Below are 23,013 nucleotides of genomic sequence, written 5' to 3'. Positions count from 1 at the left end.
AACTATATATCCAGTAAATAACCACTCACCCAAACGGGGAGGTGAGGAGCTCTCAATCCTAGGAAGTTTCCTTAGACAACATCCCAGTCTAAGAAGAGGGCTCCAATTCACAGACCCACTGCTCCGAGAAGACCACTCCAAAGGGGGTCTTCGGTGGGAACCTCATTTTATAGTATGGTCAAATGTGGCTGTGGGCATTACAACGTGGTCCAGAAGCTTTGCAGCTCATGAGGACATGAGTGCTCATAAGATTCTGAGGGACTGTGTAACTTTGTGTGGTAATCATTCAGTTTGAATTGTGTTTTGCCACATTCTTGTTGATTCAGAGTTTATCCTTAGTTACTCAATTCCAAAAGCCTTGGTAAAAGACAGTTAGAAACTAAATAACCTTTAAAGACTTGTGTAAATCACTGTGAAAGATACTGTTTCTGTTTAATGTTAAAAAAATAAATACAGATGTTACTTTGTGAAAGTTGGTAAGTATTTAAACCTTATTTTTCTTCTCATATTATAATTCTGGCCTCATCATTCCACAAGAAATAGTTATATTGCATTTTTGGCAAAGGTATTGTATTAAATCATATTAGTTTGCTAAGACACATGAGAGAATAATAAAGAATTGGTAGCATTCAATAAAATTTCAGTTGCAGATTCATAGTGTGCAGTTGTTTCACGGTGATTTCTGAGCTTTAAATAAAGTTGATTTCTTATTTACTAGCATCAAGAACAAGTGCTTAATGATACAGTGGATGGAAAAGAAATCTACAATACAATTCGTCGCAAAACAAAGGATGCTTTTTATAAAAATATTGTCAAAAAAGGATATCTTCTGAAAAAAAGTGAGTTTTGTTTACTTCAATTAAATATCTTTTTCTAAAAACTGCAGATATGGATGCATATTTTATGCAGTACTGGTACTAGCGGAGGCAAAATTGAAGTGAGCAAAAGGTGGTAGAAAGTCTGTAAGGGGTATGAAAGGTTCTTTTTCCTTAAGAATTGTATAAATAGAAAGACATAATACATAAAATGACATGTAATATAAAGATGTTGATTAGCAGTTCTTGCCGAAAAAATCAGGAAACGGCACAAAAACTAAGCACCTTTTATCAAAGGTAACATTCAGTTTCATTAAATGAAATACATTTTCATAAAATATATTCATATTTAATATGCAACTTGTTTAAATTTAAGCTGATCACATGGGTTAAAGAGAGCTAGATTAATGTAAATCAGTACATTCCCTGGAGACCAGAGCTCATTTAATTTTGTTATTCCAAGTCAGGTAATATAATTTAAAATGTATATTCTGGTGTTCAAGGTACACTGAGACTTTTTAAAGTTTCTAATACTGACACACTCAACATAGCATATAATAATTGGATTAAAAGCTGCCTGACTCATCTAAATATATCCCTGAAGAATTACTGTTGAGCAAGATTTTTAAGTTCTGAGGAAGCTAGTCACTTTCTAAGTACCATGATTTTAGTTTTTCTGTTTCCATTAAAGTTGATTATAAAAAAAAAATAATTTTTCTGCATATGATAGACAGTAACTAAAACAATAAGTACCAGATAGTGATCTGGATAGCAAGCAAAAGTGAGAAAGAAGGTAAGCATTTAAATATATCCGAGTTCAAAAGACACATTCAAAGGAAATAAAAACTAGAATAAAGCAAGGAAAGCATCTCTCTTCTTGAGAGTGCTAATTATGCAAGAAGGTGTAGAGGGATATGGTAGGGTGAGAACTCATCCAAGAACGAACATGAAGTGAAAATCTTTATCTAAAAGGGTACTTTGAATGTGCAAGCAGGAGTAGGTGTGGAGAGATGCATATACCTGCAGACAGAACAGAAATTTAATCAAATTGCTCTTCCATCTAGTAGAGTATAATAACTAGATGTTAAAGTTAATTTTCCAAAACAGTGAGTACTAGTGCTTGTTGAAAATTAAGGCTACATGTTTTTCTAAAAGGTACTGTGGTTTATGTATGAAGTAGTTGCAGAAAGTTCCTTATCAGTTGTAATTCAGAGGATATTAAACAATGAGTGATTTATTTTTGGTTTAGCCAGTGGCTAAATTCACATTTTACTCATGCATCTAATGTGTCTTCCAACAAACCTTAACATTTAAATCTCCATTTATTTATTTATTTATTTCTGAAACACGTGGAACTGATAAAATTTTTGGATATAGGTGTATTTGGGGCATGGTTCTGATCCAAGTTTGTATGTATTGTATTCCCATTTCTATTCTTCAGTCATTCTGATTTAAGATACTGTGATGCAATGTGTTATGCTGATTAGTTGATTAAAGTTTAGGAATAATTTCCTTATGTCAAGAGAAATCTATTTCTTAATTAAAATAACCATACATCATACAGCATCATACATTATTTGCAAACTGTATAGATACAGTCTTCCTGCTGATATGAACAGAGGTCATATGGACTTGCTTAATCCTGTTGAGATTAATGAAAATATTTAGAGAACCATCTAAAATTGTACCTGAATCTGTGAAGAGGGTCTAGTTTTAGCTAAATGCTGAAAAAAAATATGTATAATGATGTTATTGCTTAAGCGTGATTAACTGTACATTGTTTTTCTGTTTGTATTTTGACAAAAACCTTACTGCCCTCTTTTTTCTTCATTTACAAAATTTATATTTTCTTTAAAACAATATTGTAACTTATTACTTGCTTTCCTTACAGGTAAAGGAAAGAGATGGAAAAACTTGTACTTTATATTGGAGGGAAACGATGCCCAGCTTATTTATTTTGAAAGTGAAAAACGAGCCACAAAACCTAAAGGATTAATAGACCTTAGTGTGTGTTCAGTCTATGGAGTACATGACAGTTTATTTGGCAGGTAGGGCACTGGCTTTTAATTCTTGTACATGCAACAGGACAGATAATTACCAGTTTTGAGGTATATACAAGATATGGGCAATACGTCACTAACGAACAAGTTGGCCTAGCACAATAAACTTGCTCGAATTTGCCTTTTGTCTAACATCATTTCCATAGTCTAAAATATAAAATAAGCAGCAAGTAATAAGTTAGTAGCAAAAAAACATAAAGCAAGAAAAGCGCATTCAAAAGATGTATAACATAACCACATTTATTTAAGAATGTATTCCAGTATCAAACAGCAAATTTCAACAATGAAAAAAACACAATTCCTTTTGCACCAACTTAATAATTAGGCAGTCAAAACTATCTTTCCACTTTTCTCGGAAGTACAGTGAGGACTGTAACTTGACATGTTTTTGGTGACAATGATTTAAGTAGCTCCTGACCTGGCTACTTCTTGCCCCCCTCCCCAGTCCTCCTGTGGGCATGGCCACAAAAAGCCATGCTAGTGTTTCCCTAAGCAGTGCATGGGGGGAGACCAAAACATCATTTGCAAGTGTAATCCTGGTTTTGGGAGAACTAAGTTCCATTGAACGTCATTTGGAAGGCCGTGAATCAAGTGTGTACTTTAGCTTGTAATGTAATAGCACAAAATGTTTTTGATACTTCTTGACAAATGAGTGTAGATACATAAAATGACAAAGATGTTATAATTGCATTCAAAGCTTTAGTAGTTTTATATCACACGTATTCAGTTATTAGTATGTGATCCAATGCACGTTTTATTGGTTGTGAGAGCTGTGGAATACATTCAGATACAGAATTCCTCACGTTAATATAGTTCCTGAACTCCTACAACTACAAATCCATAATGCATGATTAATTGGTTTGGAATCAGTGCTGAACTTGTGCATAACTTAAAATGTTTATGGGGAGTAGTCCTCATTAACCAGTCTTTTATGTTATCAGGTGTATTTCTCCACAACTGCAAGACAGTGTGCATGTATATTCAATACAAACTGTTCCAAGTTTCTTAAATATTCTGAAACAAATTAATTGAACTGGGGTGCAATTTTCCTGAAACTACGTAATTAATTCAAATCAAAATGCACTTTTGAAGCATGTAGAAACTTTTCTTGTTGAGTTTTTTGCTGATTCCAAGTGTGATGATGCTACATTTTTATTTTGCTTGTTTTTAAGGCCAAACTGTTTTCAGATAGTAGTTCAGCACTTCAGTGAAGAGCATTACATCTTTTACTTTGCAGGAGAAACTCCAGAACAAGCACAGGTGAGAACTTTTGTTGGTAAATATAATTTTAAAAGTAATGTTTTGTTTTGTAGTGTTTAATAATATATTTTTTCTCTAATAGAAAGCAAGTATACCACAGATGGTGGCTGTGTCTACATTAGCAAATATTACCATGCAGTAGTAGCAGATCTTTAAGGAAAATAGTTGGTGATGAGAATCTAGCACCTACATTAGCTGCACTTTAGGGATTTAACTTTGGACAAGTTCTAGTCTGGTCCTGTGGACTGAACTTCCATTAGTTTCCATTAGATGTTTCGGGAGAACATCTTTTGGAGTAGTTCAGTCAAAAAAAATAAATAGTTTACTCTCCAACATTTTTCCATGTAATGAACCGGAGCATAGTTAGTGAGAGTTTTGCTTCAAGAGCACATTCCTGATATGAACTATCAGGTTGGCGAAAGAGTAATTGCGGTATTTGGTGGTGAATTTTATGTCATTATAACTAGGCTTAAACACATCTTTATTAATCAAAATAGGAACCATTACAATCAACACATTTTTGCCAAAGAGAAATAAGTTTGTTTATTCCTGTAGCTTAAAAATCCGTGCTTTGGGATTCAATGAAATCTTGGAAAATTTTTTCTGCATCCTGCTGGTTGTGGAAGCGTTTTCCCTGCAAAAAGTTGTCAAGATGCTTGAAGAAGTGATAGTTGGTTAGCAAGAGGTCAGGTGAATATGGCAGATGAAGCAAAACTACGTAGCCCAATTTGTTCAACTTTTGAAGCATTGGTTGTGTGACATATGGTCGGGCGTTGTCGTGGAGAAGAATTGGCCCTTTTCTGTTGACCAGTGCTGACTGCGGGCATTGCAGCTTTCAGTGCATCTCATTGATTTGCTGAGCATGCTTCTCAGATGGAATGTTTCTGCTGGGATTCAGAAAGCTGTAGTGGATCAGACCAACATCAGACCACCAAACAGTGACCATGACCTTTTTTGGTGCAAGCTTGGCTTTGGGAAGTGCTTTGGAGGTTCTTCTCAGTCCAACCACTGAGCTGGTCATTGCTGGTTGCTGTATAAAATCCACTTTTCATCGCATGTCACAATCCGATCGAGAAATGGTTCATTGCTGTTACGTAGAATAAGACAATGCTTCAAAACGACGATTTTTTTTGTTATTTTTGGTCAGCTCATGAGGTACCCACTTCTTGAGATTTTTCTCATTTCAGTTTGCTTCAAATGCGGAACAACTGTAGAATGGTTGACGCTGAGTTCTTTGGCAACTTCTGGTGGAGTTGTAAGAGGATCAGCTTCGATGATTGCTCTCAATTGGTCGTTGTCATCTTCTGATGGCTGGCCACTATGCTCCTCATCTTCAAGGCTCTTGTCTCCTTTGTGAAAATTCTAGAACTACCACTACACTGTATATTCATTAGCAGTTCCTGGACCAAATGTGTTGTTGATGTTACGAGTTTACTGCTTTACAACCCATTTTGAACTTGACTAAGAAAATCGCTCAAATTTACCTTTTGTCTAACATCATTTCCATAGTCTAAAATATAAAATAAACATCAAGTAATAAGTTAGTAGCAAAAAAACATAAAGTGAGAAAAGCACATTCAAAAGATAACATAACCATATTTATTTAAGAATGTATTCCAGTATCAAATAACACATTTCAACAATGAAAGAACCGCAATTCCTGTTGCACCAACCTAATAAAATGCTAATGTAGGTATGCCCACCAATCAAAACCTAATGAGCCTTTTACAGTTATTTGTTCTGTCCATAAACTGGTCGTTGCATATAGTCTTAGGCCCTGATCTTGTGCATAAAATAAGTTTGATTGTGTTTTTTTTTTGTTTGGTTGTTTTACATTGGTATAATTTAGTTATTAGCTCTCTAGCAGTTAATGTTTGCTTATTAAGAATTGTAGGAATGGAGTCTAATTCTTTAAATCTCACCAACTTGAGAGCATATGAAAGATGCGACAATGTTCATATTCATGAAGTTGTTTTGATATTCCAGAGCTCTGAAATATACCTGTTGTGTCAGAAGTTAAGCTATGCTTTTGATTTTATTTAAGAATGTGTAATAGGCAGAATATCGTGTCAGGACAAGCAGAATATCCTGTCCTGTTTTCTGAACATTTGGTATAGTCTCCTTTTAGTTTACATTTCTTTAACAATGTTTACTGCGTTTATACACAATACCAGGATTTCTTTTATAAAATGATTCTGATTCAGGTAAGTCAGATGTTTTACTGATAGTTCTGTTCTCAGAAGTTACAGCTGTCTGTACCTTGTAACATTTCACAGAAGAATAATTTTGTTGGTATACTAAGGAAAACTCAATGGATTTCATATAATGTGGTAAATATCAAAGCTGCTGTCCAATGGATTGCATGTTGTCTGAGATTTGTACAAACCATTAAGCCAGTGTAATGTAGAGTGTAGCCTCATATGCTAGTTTCATTGTGCATGCTATGGTGCATTGTTCATACTTGCTGCTTGTGCAGGGTCGGCTGAGATAGGGGGATGACACAGCCTGGATAACCGACCCAAAACTAGCCAAAGGGGTAGTTGATACCATATAAGGTCATGCTCAGTTATAAAAGGGGGGCTGACCAATGGGGCAGTCTCTCTTTCCCACTGCAGAGGAGCGGGGCAGTTCAGGATGTTCTTGGTTCTCTCTGGACCCTGGACCATGCAGTTTACTGCTATTGTGTTTTGGGCATGAACTGCTGTCCAGGACGGGGGGAGGTTTTGGCGCAGGTTGCAGTCAGGAATCCACAATTGCTGCTTCCGAGGAGAACTGCAGTGTTGGGATTGCTATGTGGTGAGAGATTGCGATGTGTATCCATCACTTCATATATTCTTTCGTTGTTGTTGTGGTTTTGTTTGAGTTTTTTGTTTGTTTGTTTTTTGTGGGTGCTTGTTTGTTTTTTCCTTCATCTTCTTGCCTTTTTTTTGCTGTTCCATTAAACTGTTCTTATCCCAACCCATGAGTTTTGCTTTTTGTTTCATGATTCTTCCCCCATCGCACTGGGGGCAGGGGAGGTGTGAGTGAGCAGCAAGTGGTTTTAGTTACTGGCTGTTGGGGAAGCTGGGGCTAAACTATGGCATTAAACTGCTGTAAACTTTGGCATTTAAGGGGATAGGTTTTCCTGTTAGGAGGGGGAATAAAGATGACTTTGTATCTAGGAAATATTTAGATTAATTTAGAGTATTTAGTAGGTTCTATGGTTCTTTATTTGCTTTTCCTTATTTGAATAAGAAAGCAAACTAATAACAGTCTGAGGCATAGTTGACAGTTCTTCCTTTTATGGAAGGGTTTGAAAGATAAAACTTTACTCCCAAAATGGTTCACCTAAGAATAGCTGCAATATAGAATGTATCTGTATTTTAAAAATGTGGAAGGTAATGTAAAGGGTAAGACTGAAAATATTTTTTTTCTTTAATGGTATTATTAAATTGTACTTTGAGAGTAGGTAGCAGATCTTTGAGCCTACACCCTTATGAATATTAAGTCAAACTCTAAATTTTATGCTTCATAAGAGCTTACAAAATTTGTGAGGGTGGGATGTGAAAACATGCAAATGAAGCTATAGCATATCTTCCATAGTATCTACTCTGCTTTATGTATTTGTGAGCAGAGAGAATGTGGGTGTAGGTTATACTTTTCAGTGTTTTTTTCTGTTAATGCTGCTTTATTTTTGTTTGAAGTATATAGAGTAAAATATGACTGCAATATAAAAATAGAGGAGAGAATGATCAGAGCAGTTTGACTTGTTGACTGTTATTTTCTCAGAAGCAACCAAGTCTTGCTTCATTTTATATACCATCTTTTCTAAAAGAGAAACTTTCAGATTTGTAAATGCTTATTTAGTTTTACTGAGAAAGTTATTAATTTGGTTTTACTATTCAGATTTTCATACTTTGAATTATATACAAGTTGGTGGTTCTTAAGCTAAAGAAACAACTTCAGATACTTCAGTGCTTTTTTTTTTTTTTAAGACATGTCTGTTCTACTGCAAGAAGCTGAATCTGACTTCTTATTACACTGTTTTGTACCTTTCTCTCTTAGGACTGGATGAAGGCTCTGCAGATATTTTGCAGTTTAAGAAAAAACAGTCCAGGGACATCAAATAAACGTCTACGTCAGGTGAAGCTATATAGATATGGGGGGGGAGAGGTGGTCTTGTTGCAAAATGATGATGATACATCTCAGAACTCTCCTTTCAACAACAGAAAATCCTGCATGTATCTTTGAATGTTATGAATGTTGGAAATAGCTGTTTTATCAGTCTATGGAAAAAGGAATAAATTTTTTAATATGAAATGCAGAATTATTCTGTGGTCAACATTAAATATGATTGAATAGTTCTGAAGAACCAAACTTAATTAGATAATTGCTATATGAACTGGCAGAAGACAGTGAGAGCCACAAAAGCGAAGCGCCTACAGTGATCATCTGAACTAATTCTATACTTCCAAAAGCAAAGAAAATGTTAAACTGCATGAAGGAATAGAATAGAAAATAGATGCTATTTACTGTTTATAGTATTCTCATTTAGGATACATAAAGGAAATGAGAAAATTCTTTTAATTATAAGCTGGAATGAGTAAAAGAATTTCTAAGTAAATAAGTGTGGGAAGATATCAGACTATTCAGAGAGGTGGAAAGTATAAAAAACATAAATGATCAAGGTAGATAAAGTGTATAAAGATCAAAAATCATACTTCCATGACTGTCTTAAAGAAATAACATAAGTTTCAGGGTTTCTTGAACTGTCCTTTTAAACTTTTGGTACTGGATATTTGGATTTAAATGGAAATTTGACATGGTCAAGTACGATATTTCCTGTATTTATCTAAGTTGACTTCAGTTGATATCATTAGATATTTAAGCTATGAATTGCATACAATTCAGAAGTTTGTAAAATAGTAGATTATTTAAAATGTATTTAATGTAAATGATTTCAGAGAGTTCACTTCTCATTTTCTGGAAATTGAGTTTCTGAGTGCTGTTATTTTGAAAATCTATAGTACAGACTAATATCTTCTTTGTTAACAGGGGAGATAACAGTGTGTCAAACAAGGAAATTTTATGTAATCTGCTGTTGTTTAGAACAGAATAGAATATTTCAGTGGAAAGTGACCTTCAGTGATCATCTAGTCCAACTGCCGAACCACTTCAGGACTGACCAAAAGTTAAAGCATGTTATTAAGCGCATTGTCCAAATGCCTCTTAAACACCAACAGGCATGGGGAATTGGCCACCTCTCTAGGAAGCCTGTTCCAGGGTTTGACTACCCTCTTAGTAAATAAATGTTTTGTAGCATCAAGTCTGAACCTCTCCTGACACAGATTTGAGATATTCCCGCGTGTCCTGTCGCTGGGTACCAGGGAGATGAGATCAGCACCTCCCTTTCCACTTCCCCTCCTCAGGAAGTTGTAGAGAGGCAATGAGGTCGCCCCTCAGCCTCCTTTTCTCTGAACTAGACAAACCCAAAGTCCTTAGCTGCTCCTCATAGGACATGCCTTCCAGCACTTTGACCAGCTTTGTTGCCCTTCTCTGAGCACATTCAAATACCTTAATATCCTTCCTAAATTTTGGGGTCTGGAACTGCACACAGTACTCAAGGAGAGGCTGCATCAGTGCTAAATACAGCAGGATAATCACCTCTTTTGACCAGCTGATTATACTGTGTTTAATGCACTCCAGGATGCGGTTTGACCTCTTGGCTGCCAGGGCACACTGCTGACTCATACTGAGCCTAATCTGTTAGGAAAGGAACAAAAATGTCTTTGTGTTTGGAGTTGTCCATGGCTCTTACTCAAGATACAAGTCTTTGACTTCAGTAGAATTTTCTATGCATAGAAAAGTTAGTACTTGGAAATCTTAATGTCTTGTAGTGATGGTTTTAAAACTAAAAGTTAAGATGAGTTAAAACTGTGGTGCTGGGGGTTTAGGTTCAAGTTATTTGAGTTGCTATTAATTTGTCGCTGCTGATGCTTAAAATCTTGTTCCGTTATTCCTGTTCTGTGCTCTTTCTATTAGGAAATTATATTTTGTATTTAATATTTATACCTTAACAGTAAACTTTCACATGGGGAGAATTCCATTCTTTTTTAATAAAATAAATACATTTTGTGTATTTTCTTTAGGTCAGCAGTCTTATTTTGCATGTAGAAGAAGCTCATACGCTCCCAGTAAAACATTTTACTAATCCGTATTGTAACATCTACCTGAACAGTGTCCAGGTAGCAAAAACACATATCAGGGAAGGGCAGAACCCTGTATGGTCAGAAGAATTTGTCTTTGAGTAAGTCTTAATCTTATTGAATTACCAAATTTCACTTGAACATTGCATTGCATTTAAGATTCTTTACGTTGTACTGTTTTGCATGTGCTTTTTAAAAATAATGTATGCATGGTTATATAGCAGCCACCTTTCAGCCACAAATGCGTGGGTGGAATTTTATGTATGCATCTAAGTTTCTTTGTTAATATAATTGTCTTTGTCTGATCATGAGAACTCAGGATTGAAATAACTTTAGAGTAAGTTTAAATGTTGGCCAAGTATAGTATTAATTGAGGCTTTCTGTCTTTTCCCCTAGTGATCTTTCATCTGATATTAATAGATTTGAGATAAGTCTTAGTAACAAAACAAAGAAAAGTAAAGATCCAGATATATGTAAGTATTTTTCTGTAAAAGATGGATATATATTGCAACAGTGGATACAATCTTTGTTACTCTTGTCACATATTGTCACAAGAGAATTAAATGTATTCTGTGATTACTATACCAGGTGCATTGGTATGTTTTGGGTGTCTGTTACTGACTCTACATTAATGTTTTTACAATAAGAACCAGCATTTTTTTAGTAGTAAAATGTACAGTAATCCAATTCTATGTATCTGATGGCTTTTCTAGCTCTTTTCAAGTATACCTATTATGTTATACTGTGACCATGTTTACCAAAAAAAAAAAAAAAAGAGGAAAGAGAAGCTGTCAGAATAATTCTACTCCGTAAAATGTTAAGTTCCACTAAGTTAATTTCTTTAATCTGTTTTAAGCCCAATTGTGTGGAATTTCTTTTGTCCTTTTCAGGTTTTTTTGTTGCTTCCAGGGAGAAAGAGGGAGGAAAGGTAGTACTTTACTCAAAAAAAAAAAAAAAAAATCCAATTTGACAGTCTGTAGAACAAAATTTGCCTCAGTCCTGTGTCATCCTGTTCTTCCCCTCCATTTTCTCATCTGCGTTCCAAATAATTTATTTTCCTCCTGTTATGTACACAGCCTCTTCAGCTGTTTTGTTTGCTTTTCTGTTCCAGCAAATGACTAGCAAGATGGTAAGACTTATCAACTTTCCAAATAAATAAATAAAAACAAAAAAAAACAAACAAAAAAACCCAAAAAAACCCCAGCAACCCAAAAAACCCCAAACCAAACAACCTCCCCAAAAACCCCACACCTAGATTCTTAGCCACACAATGTGGGGTTTTTTTTGTCTTTCAAGATATTTTGTTTCACACCATACTTGCCTTGTAACTTCAGCCTTTTGCCTCCTCTCTGTTGCCTGCAGTGCAGATACCACCACTCACCCCACCCCCCCAAGATTTGTTCCAGGTACTTTTCTGTTGTGTTCAGACCTGTCCCAAAGCCTGGCATGGTATTTATAATATGTTGCTGTTGCTCTTCATTTGCATGTACTGTGTTACTGGCCTGTTATGTTTGCCTCAGTGTTGATTTCTTTCTCTCTTTTTCCTCTCAGAGAAGATATTTGTAGGGAAACCTTGACCAAAGTAGAAGGATTACTTCTAAGACTGAATGCTCTTGCAGAACCTAATTCAGTTTCAGAACTCTTGCCCTTTACCGAAAAAAAAAAACAGAAAAATTTCTGCATAGCAGAAGGAAAAAAGATGTATTTGACAGACAGAAGGATTTTCTAATTGCAGTTGTGACCTTGTTCTTGCACAGTTCCAGTAATTTGAACTAGAAAATTCTTTATCTGGGCCAAAGCTTCGGTTAGTAAAAGAACTTTTCAAAAGATAATTAATGAATGGAATACTTTGGTAACTTCTTTTAAAGTGTTTTTGTCATTTCCTTCTCTCAGTTCAGATTAAAGAGATTGTGCTACCTTTAGATGTATAGCTGGTGGAAGGTTATAGATGGAGCATAACCTAACAGTCCTTTCATTTTGGGATAAGGATTAGACTGTATCAATTTGAATTAACAATCCTACATCTCCATCCCTGTTAAATATTTGAAGGGGGGGGGGGAAACTGAGCTAAAGAGACCTTATCCAACTTGCCTGCATGCTGTGTTGCTTAAACCCTTAACCTCTCCAAAAGCAAGAAAGTTGGTCTGTGATTCTGTGGTTACTTTTGTGAACATTTCTCCTTTGTAGCCACAGTTGTTAAATGCGGATTGCTCTGAAGTGGGAGAAATGTGAGGCTCATCTTCCCAGCCAACCCATTAAGTCAACTTTTCTGCTTGTTTTACCTGTCATATAAAGCAGATTGAGGGCCCAGAAATCTGATATTGGTTTCACTGTTTTTTCTTCCATCATAACACAGAAAACTAAATACCAAAATTATATTAGTATGAGGGCTATGTTTTTCAGTGTTTGTGGTGGGTTGACCTTGGCTGGCTGCCAGGTACCCACGAAAACCCTCTCTTATTCCCCTTCCTCAGTGGGACAAAATAAAATGAAAAAGTCATGGGTTGAGAATAATGGTGGATTAATAAAGAAAAGCAAAGGCTACACATGGAAGCAAAGGAAAACAAAAAGATTCTCTACTTCCTGTCAGGAAGTGATGTCCAGCCACTTCCTGGGAAGTAGGGCCTCAGTACACATAACAGTTGCTTTGGAAGGCAAGTGCCTTAATAACTAATACCCCCCTTTCTCCTTTTTTTTAACTTTTATTGCTGAACATTATATCATACGGTATTGGTCAGTTTGGGTCAGCTGTCCTGGCTATGTCCCTTCCCAACCTCTTGCCCACCCCCAGCCTGCTGGCTTTTGGCTGGGGGAGTTGGGGAGACAGCCTTAATGCTGTGTGAGTACTGCTAAGCAGTAGACAAAACTGATTTGTTATTAAATGTTCTAGCTACAAATACAGAGCACTGCACTATGAGGGCTGCTATGAGGAAAGTTAACTCCATCCCAGCCAGACCCAATATAGGCATTTAAAAATATTTCTTTAGTTCTCAAGTCTTTCACTTTGAAATTTGCCTATTATGAGTATTCATTCCGTTATTATTTTTATATTTTTGCTTTTAAAAGTATTTAAAATATTCAGAAATTGTACTAAACACTTTAGCATTAATTCTACTTGTTTTCTTTGTTTCTCTAACAAACATTTTGTTAATAATTTATTCAAATGAATATATAATTATGGCTTGGAAAAAAAAAAACCTCTGGAATATAGTTAGATTTCATGTATTGCTACTGAAAACTGAGATGTTCAAATTTGAACATCTTTCAGGGCAGTTTCATGTAGGGTTCAGCTGGAGCGGAAGTTCTGGTTTGGTTTTGCACCAGGATAGTTGGTTAATTTCAGATTCACATTGAAATAGAAAACATTTTTATAGTAGAGGCAGTCACCTCATGCAGTCAAGTCTGTAGAGCAAAATCATAGAATGGTTTGGGTTGGAAGGGACCTTAAAGATCACCTAGTTCCAAACCCTCTGTCATGGGCAGGAACATCTTCCACTTGACCAAATTGCTCAAAGCCCCATCCATCCTGGCCCTGAACAGGAGGGGGCATCCACAACTTCTGGGCAACCTTTTCCAGTGTCTCACCACCATCACAGTAAATAATTTCTTCCTAATATCTAATCTAAATGTACCCTTTTTCTGTTTAAAACCATTACCCTTTGTCCTATCACTATATTCCCTGCTACAGAGTCCTTCCCCATCTTTCCTCTAGGCCCCCTTTCAGTACTGGAAGGCTGCTATAAGGTCTCTCCAGAGCCTTGCCTTCTCTCTCCTCTTCCTCTTCCTCTTCCTCTTCCTCTTCCTCTTCCTCTTCCTCTTCCTCTTCCTCTCCTCTCGAATAAACAACCCCAACTTTCTCAGCCTGTCCTCATGGGGGGGGGGGTACTCCAGTGCTCTGATCATCTTTGTGGCCCTCCTCTGGACCTGTTCAAACTGGTCCATGTCTGTCTTATGCTGAGGGCCCCAGAGCTGGACTCAGTACTCCAGCTGGGGTCTCACCAGAGCAGAGCAGAGGGGGAGAATCACCTTCCTCAACCTGCTAGCTACACTTCTTTTAATGCAGCCCAAGATGTGATTGGCTTTCAGGGCTGCAAACGCACATTACCTCTGTCTCTCCTTTCAGGCAATTTGTATTTGCAGTAGTACCACAACTTGTTTTTGAAGTTGTTATTTGAGAATATGCAGTGGGAGGGAAAAGCTGTCACTGTGCTACACATTTATCACTTCTGTGGCACTGGGAAATAAGCCTACTGTGGCAGGTTTATAAACTTGGTTCCTTCCATCTCATACTCTCTGTGAAATATGCGCTAAAGACATGAAGTGCAAAGTATGTAGTAAACACTCTCACGTAGACATGGGTGGACATCGCACAAGGGAGAGAAACTATGAAACCTATCAGGCACTTGTTAATGATAGTGACAACATACTGTCTGCCAACACTAGGTACAAAAAGATGTTGACAGCCCCTTCTTTGAAGAATAAAGTGTAAAAGGTTCATAGAATAGTTTGGGTTGGAAGGGGTCTTTAAAGGTCATCTAGTCCGCTCCCCTGCAATGAGCTGGGACATCTTCAACTAGATCAAGTTGCTCAGAACCCTATCCAGCCTGGTCTTGAATGTTTCCAGGGAAGGGGCATCTGCCACCTCTCTAGGCAACCTGGACCAATAGTTTACCACCCTCGCTGTAAAAAAAATACTTCTTCATGTCTGGCCTGAATCTCCCCTCTTTTAATTTAAAACCATTATCCCTTGTCCTATCGTAACAGGACCTGCTAAAAAGTCTGTCCCTATCTTTCTTATAGGCTCCTTTTAAGTACTGAAAGGTCCCCAATAAGGTCTCCCCAGAACTTTCTCTTCTTCAGGCTGAACAAGTCCAATTCTCTCAGCCTTTCCTCATAGGAGAGGTATTGCATCTCTCTGATCATTTTTGTGGCCTCCTCTGGACTTTCTCCAAAAGGTCCATGTCTTTCCTGTACTGAGGGCTCCAGAGCTGCATGCAGGGCTCCAGGTGGGGTCTTGCCAAGGAGTAGAGGGGCAGAATCATCTCCCTCGACCTGCTGGCCACACTTCTCTTGATGCAACCTGAGATAAAAAATGGCCTTCTGGGCTGGAAGTGCACATTGTTGGCTCATGTCCAATTTTTCATCCACCAGTACCCCCAAGTCCTCTGCAGGGCTGTTCTCAATCCCTTCATCCCCCAGTCTGTATTGATACTGGGTGATGCCCTGACCCAGGGGCAGGACCTTGTACTTGGCCTTGTTGAACCTCATGAAGTTCGCATGGGCCCATTTCTCGAGCTTGTTTCAGTCATAAAGAGCTCCTTGCTGTTTTGTAAATGGATTGTGCTAACATGTCATGGAGCTGTGGGTGGGAAAGCTAGGCTTTATTATGTCCATGTATTGAGCAATTTTTTCTTTGTCAACATTTAGATAGGCTTTTATTCTGAATGAGTAACTGCAAACATTTTTAGGGTGGGTTTTTTTATGAGAGAGAGGATGCTTTTGGTTGGTTCTGGTGGGGTTCAACAAAGACTTCACTGTAAACTTAAGTTCATTTCAATTCTGAGGAAAAAGTGAGTTTGAAGCACTTTTAAGTTTGATTTTTAGGTTATAGTTTTTAATCATCAAAATATAAACTTGTTGCTAAATATTAATTCCTAAGCTTTATTTGCAAATAAACCATTAAGGAACCTCAGTCTTTTTTTTTTGTGCATCACATAAAATATTCTTGAATCAAGGTTGTTGTATATAGTTCTTAACTGTGCTTCCAGAGAAGGGATCAACTACTGATAGCATCATAGAATGTCCTCAGTTGGAAGGGACACACAAGGATCATTGAGTCCAACTCCTGACCCTGCATATGACAACCCCACAGTTCACACCATGTGTCTGAGGGTGTTGTCCAGTCTCTTCTTGAATACTGTCAAGCTTGGGGCTGTGATACCTCCTTGGGGAGCCCGTTCCAGTGCTCCACCACCCTCTGGGTGAACAACTTTTTCCAAATGTCCAACCTAAACCTCCCCTGGCACATCTTCCTGCCATTCCCTCGGGTTCTGTCATTGGTCACTAAAGAGAAGAGTTTGGTGCCAACCCTTTCTCCTCCCCTTGTAAGGAAGCTGTAGACCGCAGTGAGGTCTCCTCTCAGTCTCCTCTTCTCCAGGCTGAACAAACCAAGTGACTTTAGCCGCTCCTCATACGGCTTCCCCTCCAAACACTTCACCAACTTCGTAGCCCTCTTCTGGACACTCTCTAGTAGCTTAATATCTTTTTTTATACTGTGGCGCCCAGAACTGCACACAGTGTTCCAGGTGAGGCCACACCAGTGCAGAGTAGAGTGGGTCAGTTCCCTCCTTCGAGCAGCTGGCAACGCTATGCTTGATGCACCCCAGGACACAGTTGGTCCTCTTGGCTGCCAGGGCACGCTGTTGACTGATAATGGCTGAACATGAGCCAGCGTGTGCCCAGGTGGCCAAAAAATGCCACCAACATCCTGACTTATATGAGGAATAGTGTGGCCAGCAGGACTAGAGAAGTGATTGTGTTACTGTACTCAGCACTGGTGAGGCCCCACCTTGAATCCTGGGGTCAGTTTTGGGCCCCTGTTGGGGTCTGGTCCAGGAAACCCTGAGCTGAAGCCGCAAGCATTTAACTTGGGAACTTTATTGAATGTTAGTAGAGAAAGTAGCGATAGGACAGTTGGGAAACGAGAAGATTAGGAAAGTAGGAAACTTGTTCAGCATTTGGGACAGGCTAGCGAGAGGAAAGTTACCACCATGGACCCAGGGTCCAATTGGCTTCTCTGGTAGGTGAGGCGGCACATCCCAGGGATGAATCTTGTCTGTCGCTCATGAAATGCCGCCCCTGACATCCCTGGTCAGTGTGCATGTGGTGCCAGTTGGTGGTGGGGTCTCTGGGGTGCACGCACTTGTCGCACAGTCTTTTTATAATGTTTGGTTTGTGCCTTTTTACACAGCCCCCCCACTCTCGGTTGCGGTGCGCCAGTCCCCTGCCACACCACACATGCTTTGGTGGGAACAGGTGATTTGTCTTCGGCCAGGCAAGCTTCTCATTGCCTGTCACCAGGCAGGGTCCCCGTGGACCTGACCCCCTGTAGCCAGGCAAAGTTCTCGTCACTGGGCAGGTTCGCAGGCTCCCACAGCTTGTCACTGGGAGGGGTCCCGGAGGGTGATGTCATCGCTTGTGGCAGAGGAGGGAGCAAGCAAACTTTGAGACAACTTGAAATATGGTCCCTGACACAGGCCAAGCTCTGCTGCTTGACCCCAAGTATCCAGGGATCCTTTACGCGGAGCTGCTTTCCAGCATCTCGTTCCCCAGTCTGTATGTACCGCAAGGGTGGCTGTGCCCCAGGTGCAAAATCCAGCACTTGCTCTTGTTGAACTTCATGTGGTTGATGATTGCCCAGTTCTCCAATTTGTTCAGATCTCTCTGCAGGGCCTCTCTGCCCTCGAAAAATGTCAACAGCTCCCCCCAATTTTGTGCCATCGGCAAACTTGTTAAGTAATCCCATTTACTAGAACCCTTTGAGCCCGACCCATCAGCCAATTGCTCAACCATTGCACTGTGTGTTTACCCAACTGTATGCTGGACATCTTGTCCAGGAGAATACTGTAAGAGACAATATCCAAGGCTTTGCTGAAATCCAAAAAGATCACATCAACAGGCTTCCCTTGGTCAACTAGGTGGGTAACCTTGTCATAGAATGAAATTAAGTTTGTTAAGCAAGACTTTCCCCTCATGAACCCGTGCTGGCTGAGACCAATGACTGTGTTGTCGTTCAGATGTTTTTCAATAACTCCCAGAACAATCTTTTCCATGATTTTGCCAGGCACAAAAGTGAGACTGACAAGCCTGTAGTTGCCAGGGTCATCCCTTTTGCTCTTCTTGTAGATTGGGACAACATTTGCCAGCTTCCAGTCTTCCAGGACCTCTCCAAATTTCCAAGAACGTCGAAAAATCACAGAGAAAGGTCTTGCTATGATGTCAGCCAGCTCTTTTAAGCACCCTTGGATAAATCCCATCAGGCCCCATTGACTTGTAGGGATCTAGCTGGAATAGTAGATCCCGTACAAGTTCTGGATTAAATGGGAGTTTATCGTGGCCCCCAAGTCCATCATCAGTGTTGAACACTGAGGCGAAGAAAGCATTAAATGTCCCAGCTTTGTCTGTGTCCCTGTTAATAAGGTGACCATGCTCATCAATTAATGGGCTAATGTTATTTCTAGCTTGCCTTTTGCCATTAATGTATTTTAAAAAGCCTTTTTTATTGTCCTTCACGGTATTGGCCAGCTTCAATTCTAATTGAGCTTTGGCAGCGCAAATTTCCTCCCTACAATGGCAAGCAGCATCTCTGTAGTCCTCCTATGTTGCCTGATTTTTTTTCTTTTTGTTTTTCTGTCATAATGTGCTAGACTGCAAAGTGTAAACATCCTTAAACTCGTAACTAATGTCAGTCTTTTATTGAACAAAGCCTAATAGTTCAATATACATTGCTAAGTAGCAGAAAGTGTTTCTCTGAAGTCTTCGAATATAACAAGTATTCTGAAGTCCATATATTGATATTTCTGGTTTGATCTTTTAAGATCAAAGCAAGATGATAGTATTTATATTATCGCTAGGAAATGCTACTATATAACCACAAAAAAAAATCATCAGATTGTTATGAATTGTATATCTCACTATTCTTGTCAATGAGATATATGCCTTATTATGTGCGAGCAAAACAAGAAGGAAGCATGTTGCTCAGTTGAGGACACGAGAACTTTGGTCAGAAGAAATATTTTGGGAAAGTAAATTTATTATCTGGTCTAAAACCAGTCCAATTCACACTTGTGATGAGTAGCAGATGATTATGAATTGGTTTACCCACTACTTTACTGACTTGAATGTGTTACCTTATTAGTTCATCAACTCCAAAGAATATGAAATATGAAGTGTCTATTAGAAATGTGATGTTATTCTGTTCTGTTTTCTGATTATGCAAACCCGTTCCAACATATTGGGGCAGCGGGAAGTCTACTGGAACCATTCATAGTCTTTGTAGAAAAGTGAAAAACAAGTGTGTGATGGTGGTTTTGATGGTGTTTTGTTTTGGGGTGTGGTATTTTTTTTGTTTGTTTTCAGGGTAGTTTTGTTTAAATGTGAGGGACTTGCTTAAAAGTAGATTTTGTTGAGAGCTGCAGAAAGAGTGTTCTTGGAAGTTCCAGACAGTCTGACAGGCTAAATGCAAAACTGAAACTGTGTATCTCCTCTTGGAACTTTGTGGGTATATCATAGGTAGAACAGTGTCTATGCAAGCATTTGGGCCCTTTCTGTTGGAAGTAACTCAGTTCAGGAGGGCATGTGGTTATTTTGGAATGATTGGTGGTCTGACTGCTGCAGCTTACTAGTCAGCTGTCAGACCAGACTTTCAGTCATGGTTGAATAAATTGGTGCAGGTCATTGCTTAATAATTTTAAGGTACCAACACCACAAAATGTGAATTTAATGATTTTGTCATTCTTGGTTGACTTTTGTAATTATTTGGGCTTAAGCTGTCTGGGAGTGCTTTTTTATATGTTTTACATAAACTGTTACCGCCTTAACCTGGGAGTTCTGAAGTATTAAGAAATACATCTGGCAACATTTAGGAAAGATGTAGTAACGCTAATAATAAATACTATAAATAGTAACAAAGTGGTTCAAGAGCAGACCTGATGGAGGTATGAGCCCAAGGCTTCAAAAGAGGACAATGAATTTTAATCACTTTACCTGTTTTAATTTTCTGATTGCTGCCTAGGTTTGCTAGGTAGCAGTGGGGGAGAGGGACTTTTCTGCCTATTTGGGTGTTAAAAAGAAAACTTTGTTAGTATCTGTGTGCATACATTATTTACAGCATACTTTGTATTTCAGCTTCAGTTTTCAGGAGTCTGTTAAACCATCTAAGGGATAATCTGTCAATGTATTTGATGGCACTAATTTTGTTAATTTTTTTCAATACTCTTGCTGAAACAAGATGACATGCTGAAAACAAACTTTTTTTATTCAATACTAGCACTGTTTTGCTGGATATAATCTACTTAATACTTTTTCCCCTAAAGTGTTTATGCGTTGCCAATTAAGCCGATTACAGAAAGGACATGCAACAGATGAGTGGTTTCAACTCAGTTCCCATATACCACTGAAGGGTATTGAGCCAGGATCTTTGCGTGTTCGAGCACGATATTCTATGGAGAAGATCATGCCAGAAGAAGAGTACAGTGAGTTTAAAGAGGTATTAAGTTTGTTTATTTGGTTTTTCTGTCAAAATTCACTTTCTCTGTTGTTTGAGGCAGATTTCAGTAATACTAATAGACATCGCTAAGTAGTATTTGTAGTGATTGTTATGTTAGGTCAAGTATCCAAACATAATTCCTGTTTTCTTTCAGCTCATACTCCAGAAAGAGATGCATGTAGTCTATGCCTTATCACATGTTTGTGGACAGGATAGAACACTATTGGCTGGCATTTTATTGAAGATTTTTCTTCATGAAAAGCTTGAGTCACTATTGTTACGAACACTAAATGACAGGGAAATAAGCATGGAAGGTACTGTACTAATTATACTGATGTTTACTGAAACTCTGGGGAGGGAAAGGGTTCCTATGCCTTCATTTCTGTCTCCTTCCTTAATTACATCATATATCAAACTGTGAACACAGATAAAAATTTTCCTCTACTTTTTGTTGTCAACTTTTCACTTTATTTTTTTCAGATGAAGCTACTACTTTGTTTCGTGCCACCACTTTAGCAAGTACACTTATGGAGCAATATATGAAAGCCACAGCAACACGTTTTGTTCACCATGCACTGAAAGACAGTATATTAAAGATAATGGAGAGCAAGCAGTCCTGTGAGGTGATACTTTGAACTATGATTTTTTAAAATTTTGATTTGTTGAAATGCTGATCTACTGGTTGTTTGCTTTGGAAGCATTTATTAATCCTTCAGAAATAATTTCAGTACTGGAACTGAACTGATTATGAGTTTTTTCTAAATGTTAGCTTGAGCAATCTTCGTAGCATCACTTGTAAATAAGTTTTAAATTTTCTAATGTATTTATTATTTAGCAATTGTAGGTTCTTTCATAGCAGTTACTGAATGGCCTACCCTAAATAACTTTTGTTAAGCTCCAGATATACTAGAAGTCAATGTCTGAACTTAGTTTAATTTTAAAACTCCCTTACATTAACTGCTTGTGTTAGAACCTGTCTTTATTTCTAAAATGACCCTCCTAACTTCTGTTTCACTTGAACTAATTATGGAAAGGGAGGAGTGGTATACTCAGATGACTGGATTAAAAGATATAGAAATATATGTAGTTTAAAAAGGATAGGTAGTTATGGCTAGTGTTAAACGTCTGTGCTGCTAAAAGCATAGTGCATTAGAATTTAAAAACATTGCTTTTTTACATTAGTTTCCTAGCTAGCCCCTGAAGCACATTTGTAAGTCCTGTGCAAGTCTGAGATTTGTACAGCAGTAGAATATTTAATTTATTTTGAAATATTATTCAGTGTGTAATATTATCAAATTATATATGTAGGTCTATTCAAGAGAAGAAACAATCTTTTTCCTTTTGGTTTTAGTTAAATCCATCAAAATTAGAAAAAAATGAAGATGTAAACACTAATTTGGCACATCTACTCGGTATACTTTCAGAATTGGTGGAGAAAATATTCATGGCTGCAGAGATACTGCCTCCGTAAGTTTACACTCTTCTGTTCAAATTTGTACTTGAAAATTCCTGTTTGTGTGATTTACACTGCACTGTAAAATGGTGTTCTTATTAGTTTATCTTATACTAATCAGTCCTAAGACTAATTTATTTAGGGCTGTTATATGTACAGAGGTAAAAAAAAAAAAAAAACCACACTGGAATGAATTGTGCTTTTTGGACGTGTCGGGTTGACATTGCCTGGATGCCAGGTGCCTACCAAGCCACTCTGTCATTCCCCCTCCTCAACTGGACACGGAAGAGAAAATAGAACAAAGAGCTTGTAGGTCAAGATAAGGACAGGGATCACTCAGCAATTACTATCTTGGGCAAAACAGACTTGGCTTGGGGAAATTAATTTATTACCAATCAAAATCAGAGTACGATAATGAGAAATAAAAACAAATCTTACAACACCTTCCCCTGAACCTTCCCTTCTTCCCAGTTTTCTCTGTCTCCTCCCACAGAGAGGTGGGGATGGGGGTTGCAGTCAGTTCATCACGTTGCCTCTGCCACCACTCCCTCCTCATTCTCCCTGCTCCAGTGTGGGGTAGTTCACACAGAAGACAGTCCTCCATGAACTTTTCCAACGAGAGTCCTTTCCATGGGCTGCAGTTCTTCATGAAATGCTCCAGTGTGGGTCCTCCATGGGGTCACAAGTCCTGCCAGAAAACCTGTTCCAGTGTGGGCTCTGTCCCGTCACAACAGATGAGATGAGGGATGAGTTAACTCTAAACGTGACATGCACCCTGACTCAACAGATGAGACCAGGTGTGAGTTAACTCTGGGTTCATTCTGCGCAGTTATGTGAAGTGAATGACAGACAATTACCCCTGGGGTCCAATTCAATTGTGAGTTTTACTAAAAGTACGTGTTGGAATACTGGTTACAGCGAATGGTGACTTGGCAAAAGTGTAACAGAACTTATCAACACACTAACAGTGGAA

At 38.2% G+C, this 23,013-nt stretch overlaps 1 protein-coding gene across 1 annotated transcript in view; it reads left to right on the top strand.

Annotated features, from left to right (window-relative positions):
* Positions 1-23,013, top strand: part of LOC136115688 (ras GTPase-activating protein 1-like) — a 107,955-nt gene that overhangs the window by 58,744 nt on the left and 26,198 nt on the right. The window contains exons 10-19 of the mRNA XM_065861895.1: positions 719-839; positions 2,707-2,863; positions 4,048-4,135; positions 8,180-8,257; positions 10,264-10,421; positions 10,717-10,793; positions 20,415-20,587; positions 20,742-20,901; positions 21,068-21,210; positions 21,939-22,054. Coding sequence (XP_065717967.1) covers positions 719-839; positions 2,707-2,863; positions 4,048-4,135; positions 8,180-8,257; positions 10,264-10,421; positions 10,717-10,793; positions 20,415-20,587; positions 20,742-20,901; positions 21,068-21,210; positions 21,939-22,054 — 1,271 coding nt within the window. The remainder of the gene's footprint in view (positions 1-718; positions 840-2,706; positions 2,864-4,047; positions 4,136-8,179; positions 8,258-10,263; positions 10,422-10,716; positions 10,794-20,414; positions 20,588-20,741; positions 20,902-21,067; positions 21,211-21,938; positions 22,055-23,013) is intronic.

Source organism: Patagioenas fasciata, chromosome W (assembly GCF_037038585.1).
Source record: "Patagioenas fasciata isolate bPatFas1 chromosome W, bPatFas1.hap1, whole genome shotgun sequence".
Classification (NCBI taxonomy): Eukaryota; Metazoa; Chordata; class Aves; order Columbiformes; family Columbidae; genus Patagioenas; species Patagioenas fasciata.
Note: the sequence above shows the minus strand (reverse complement) of the source record. Positions and strands in the feature narration are given on the sequence as shown.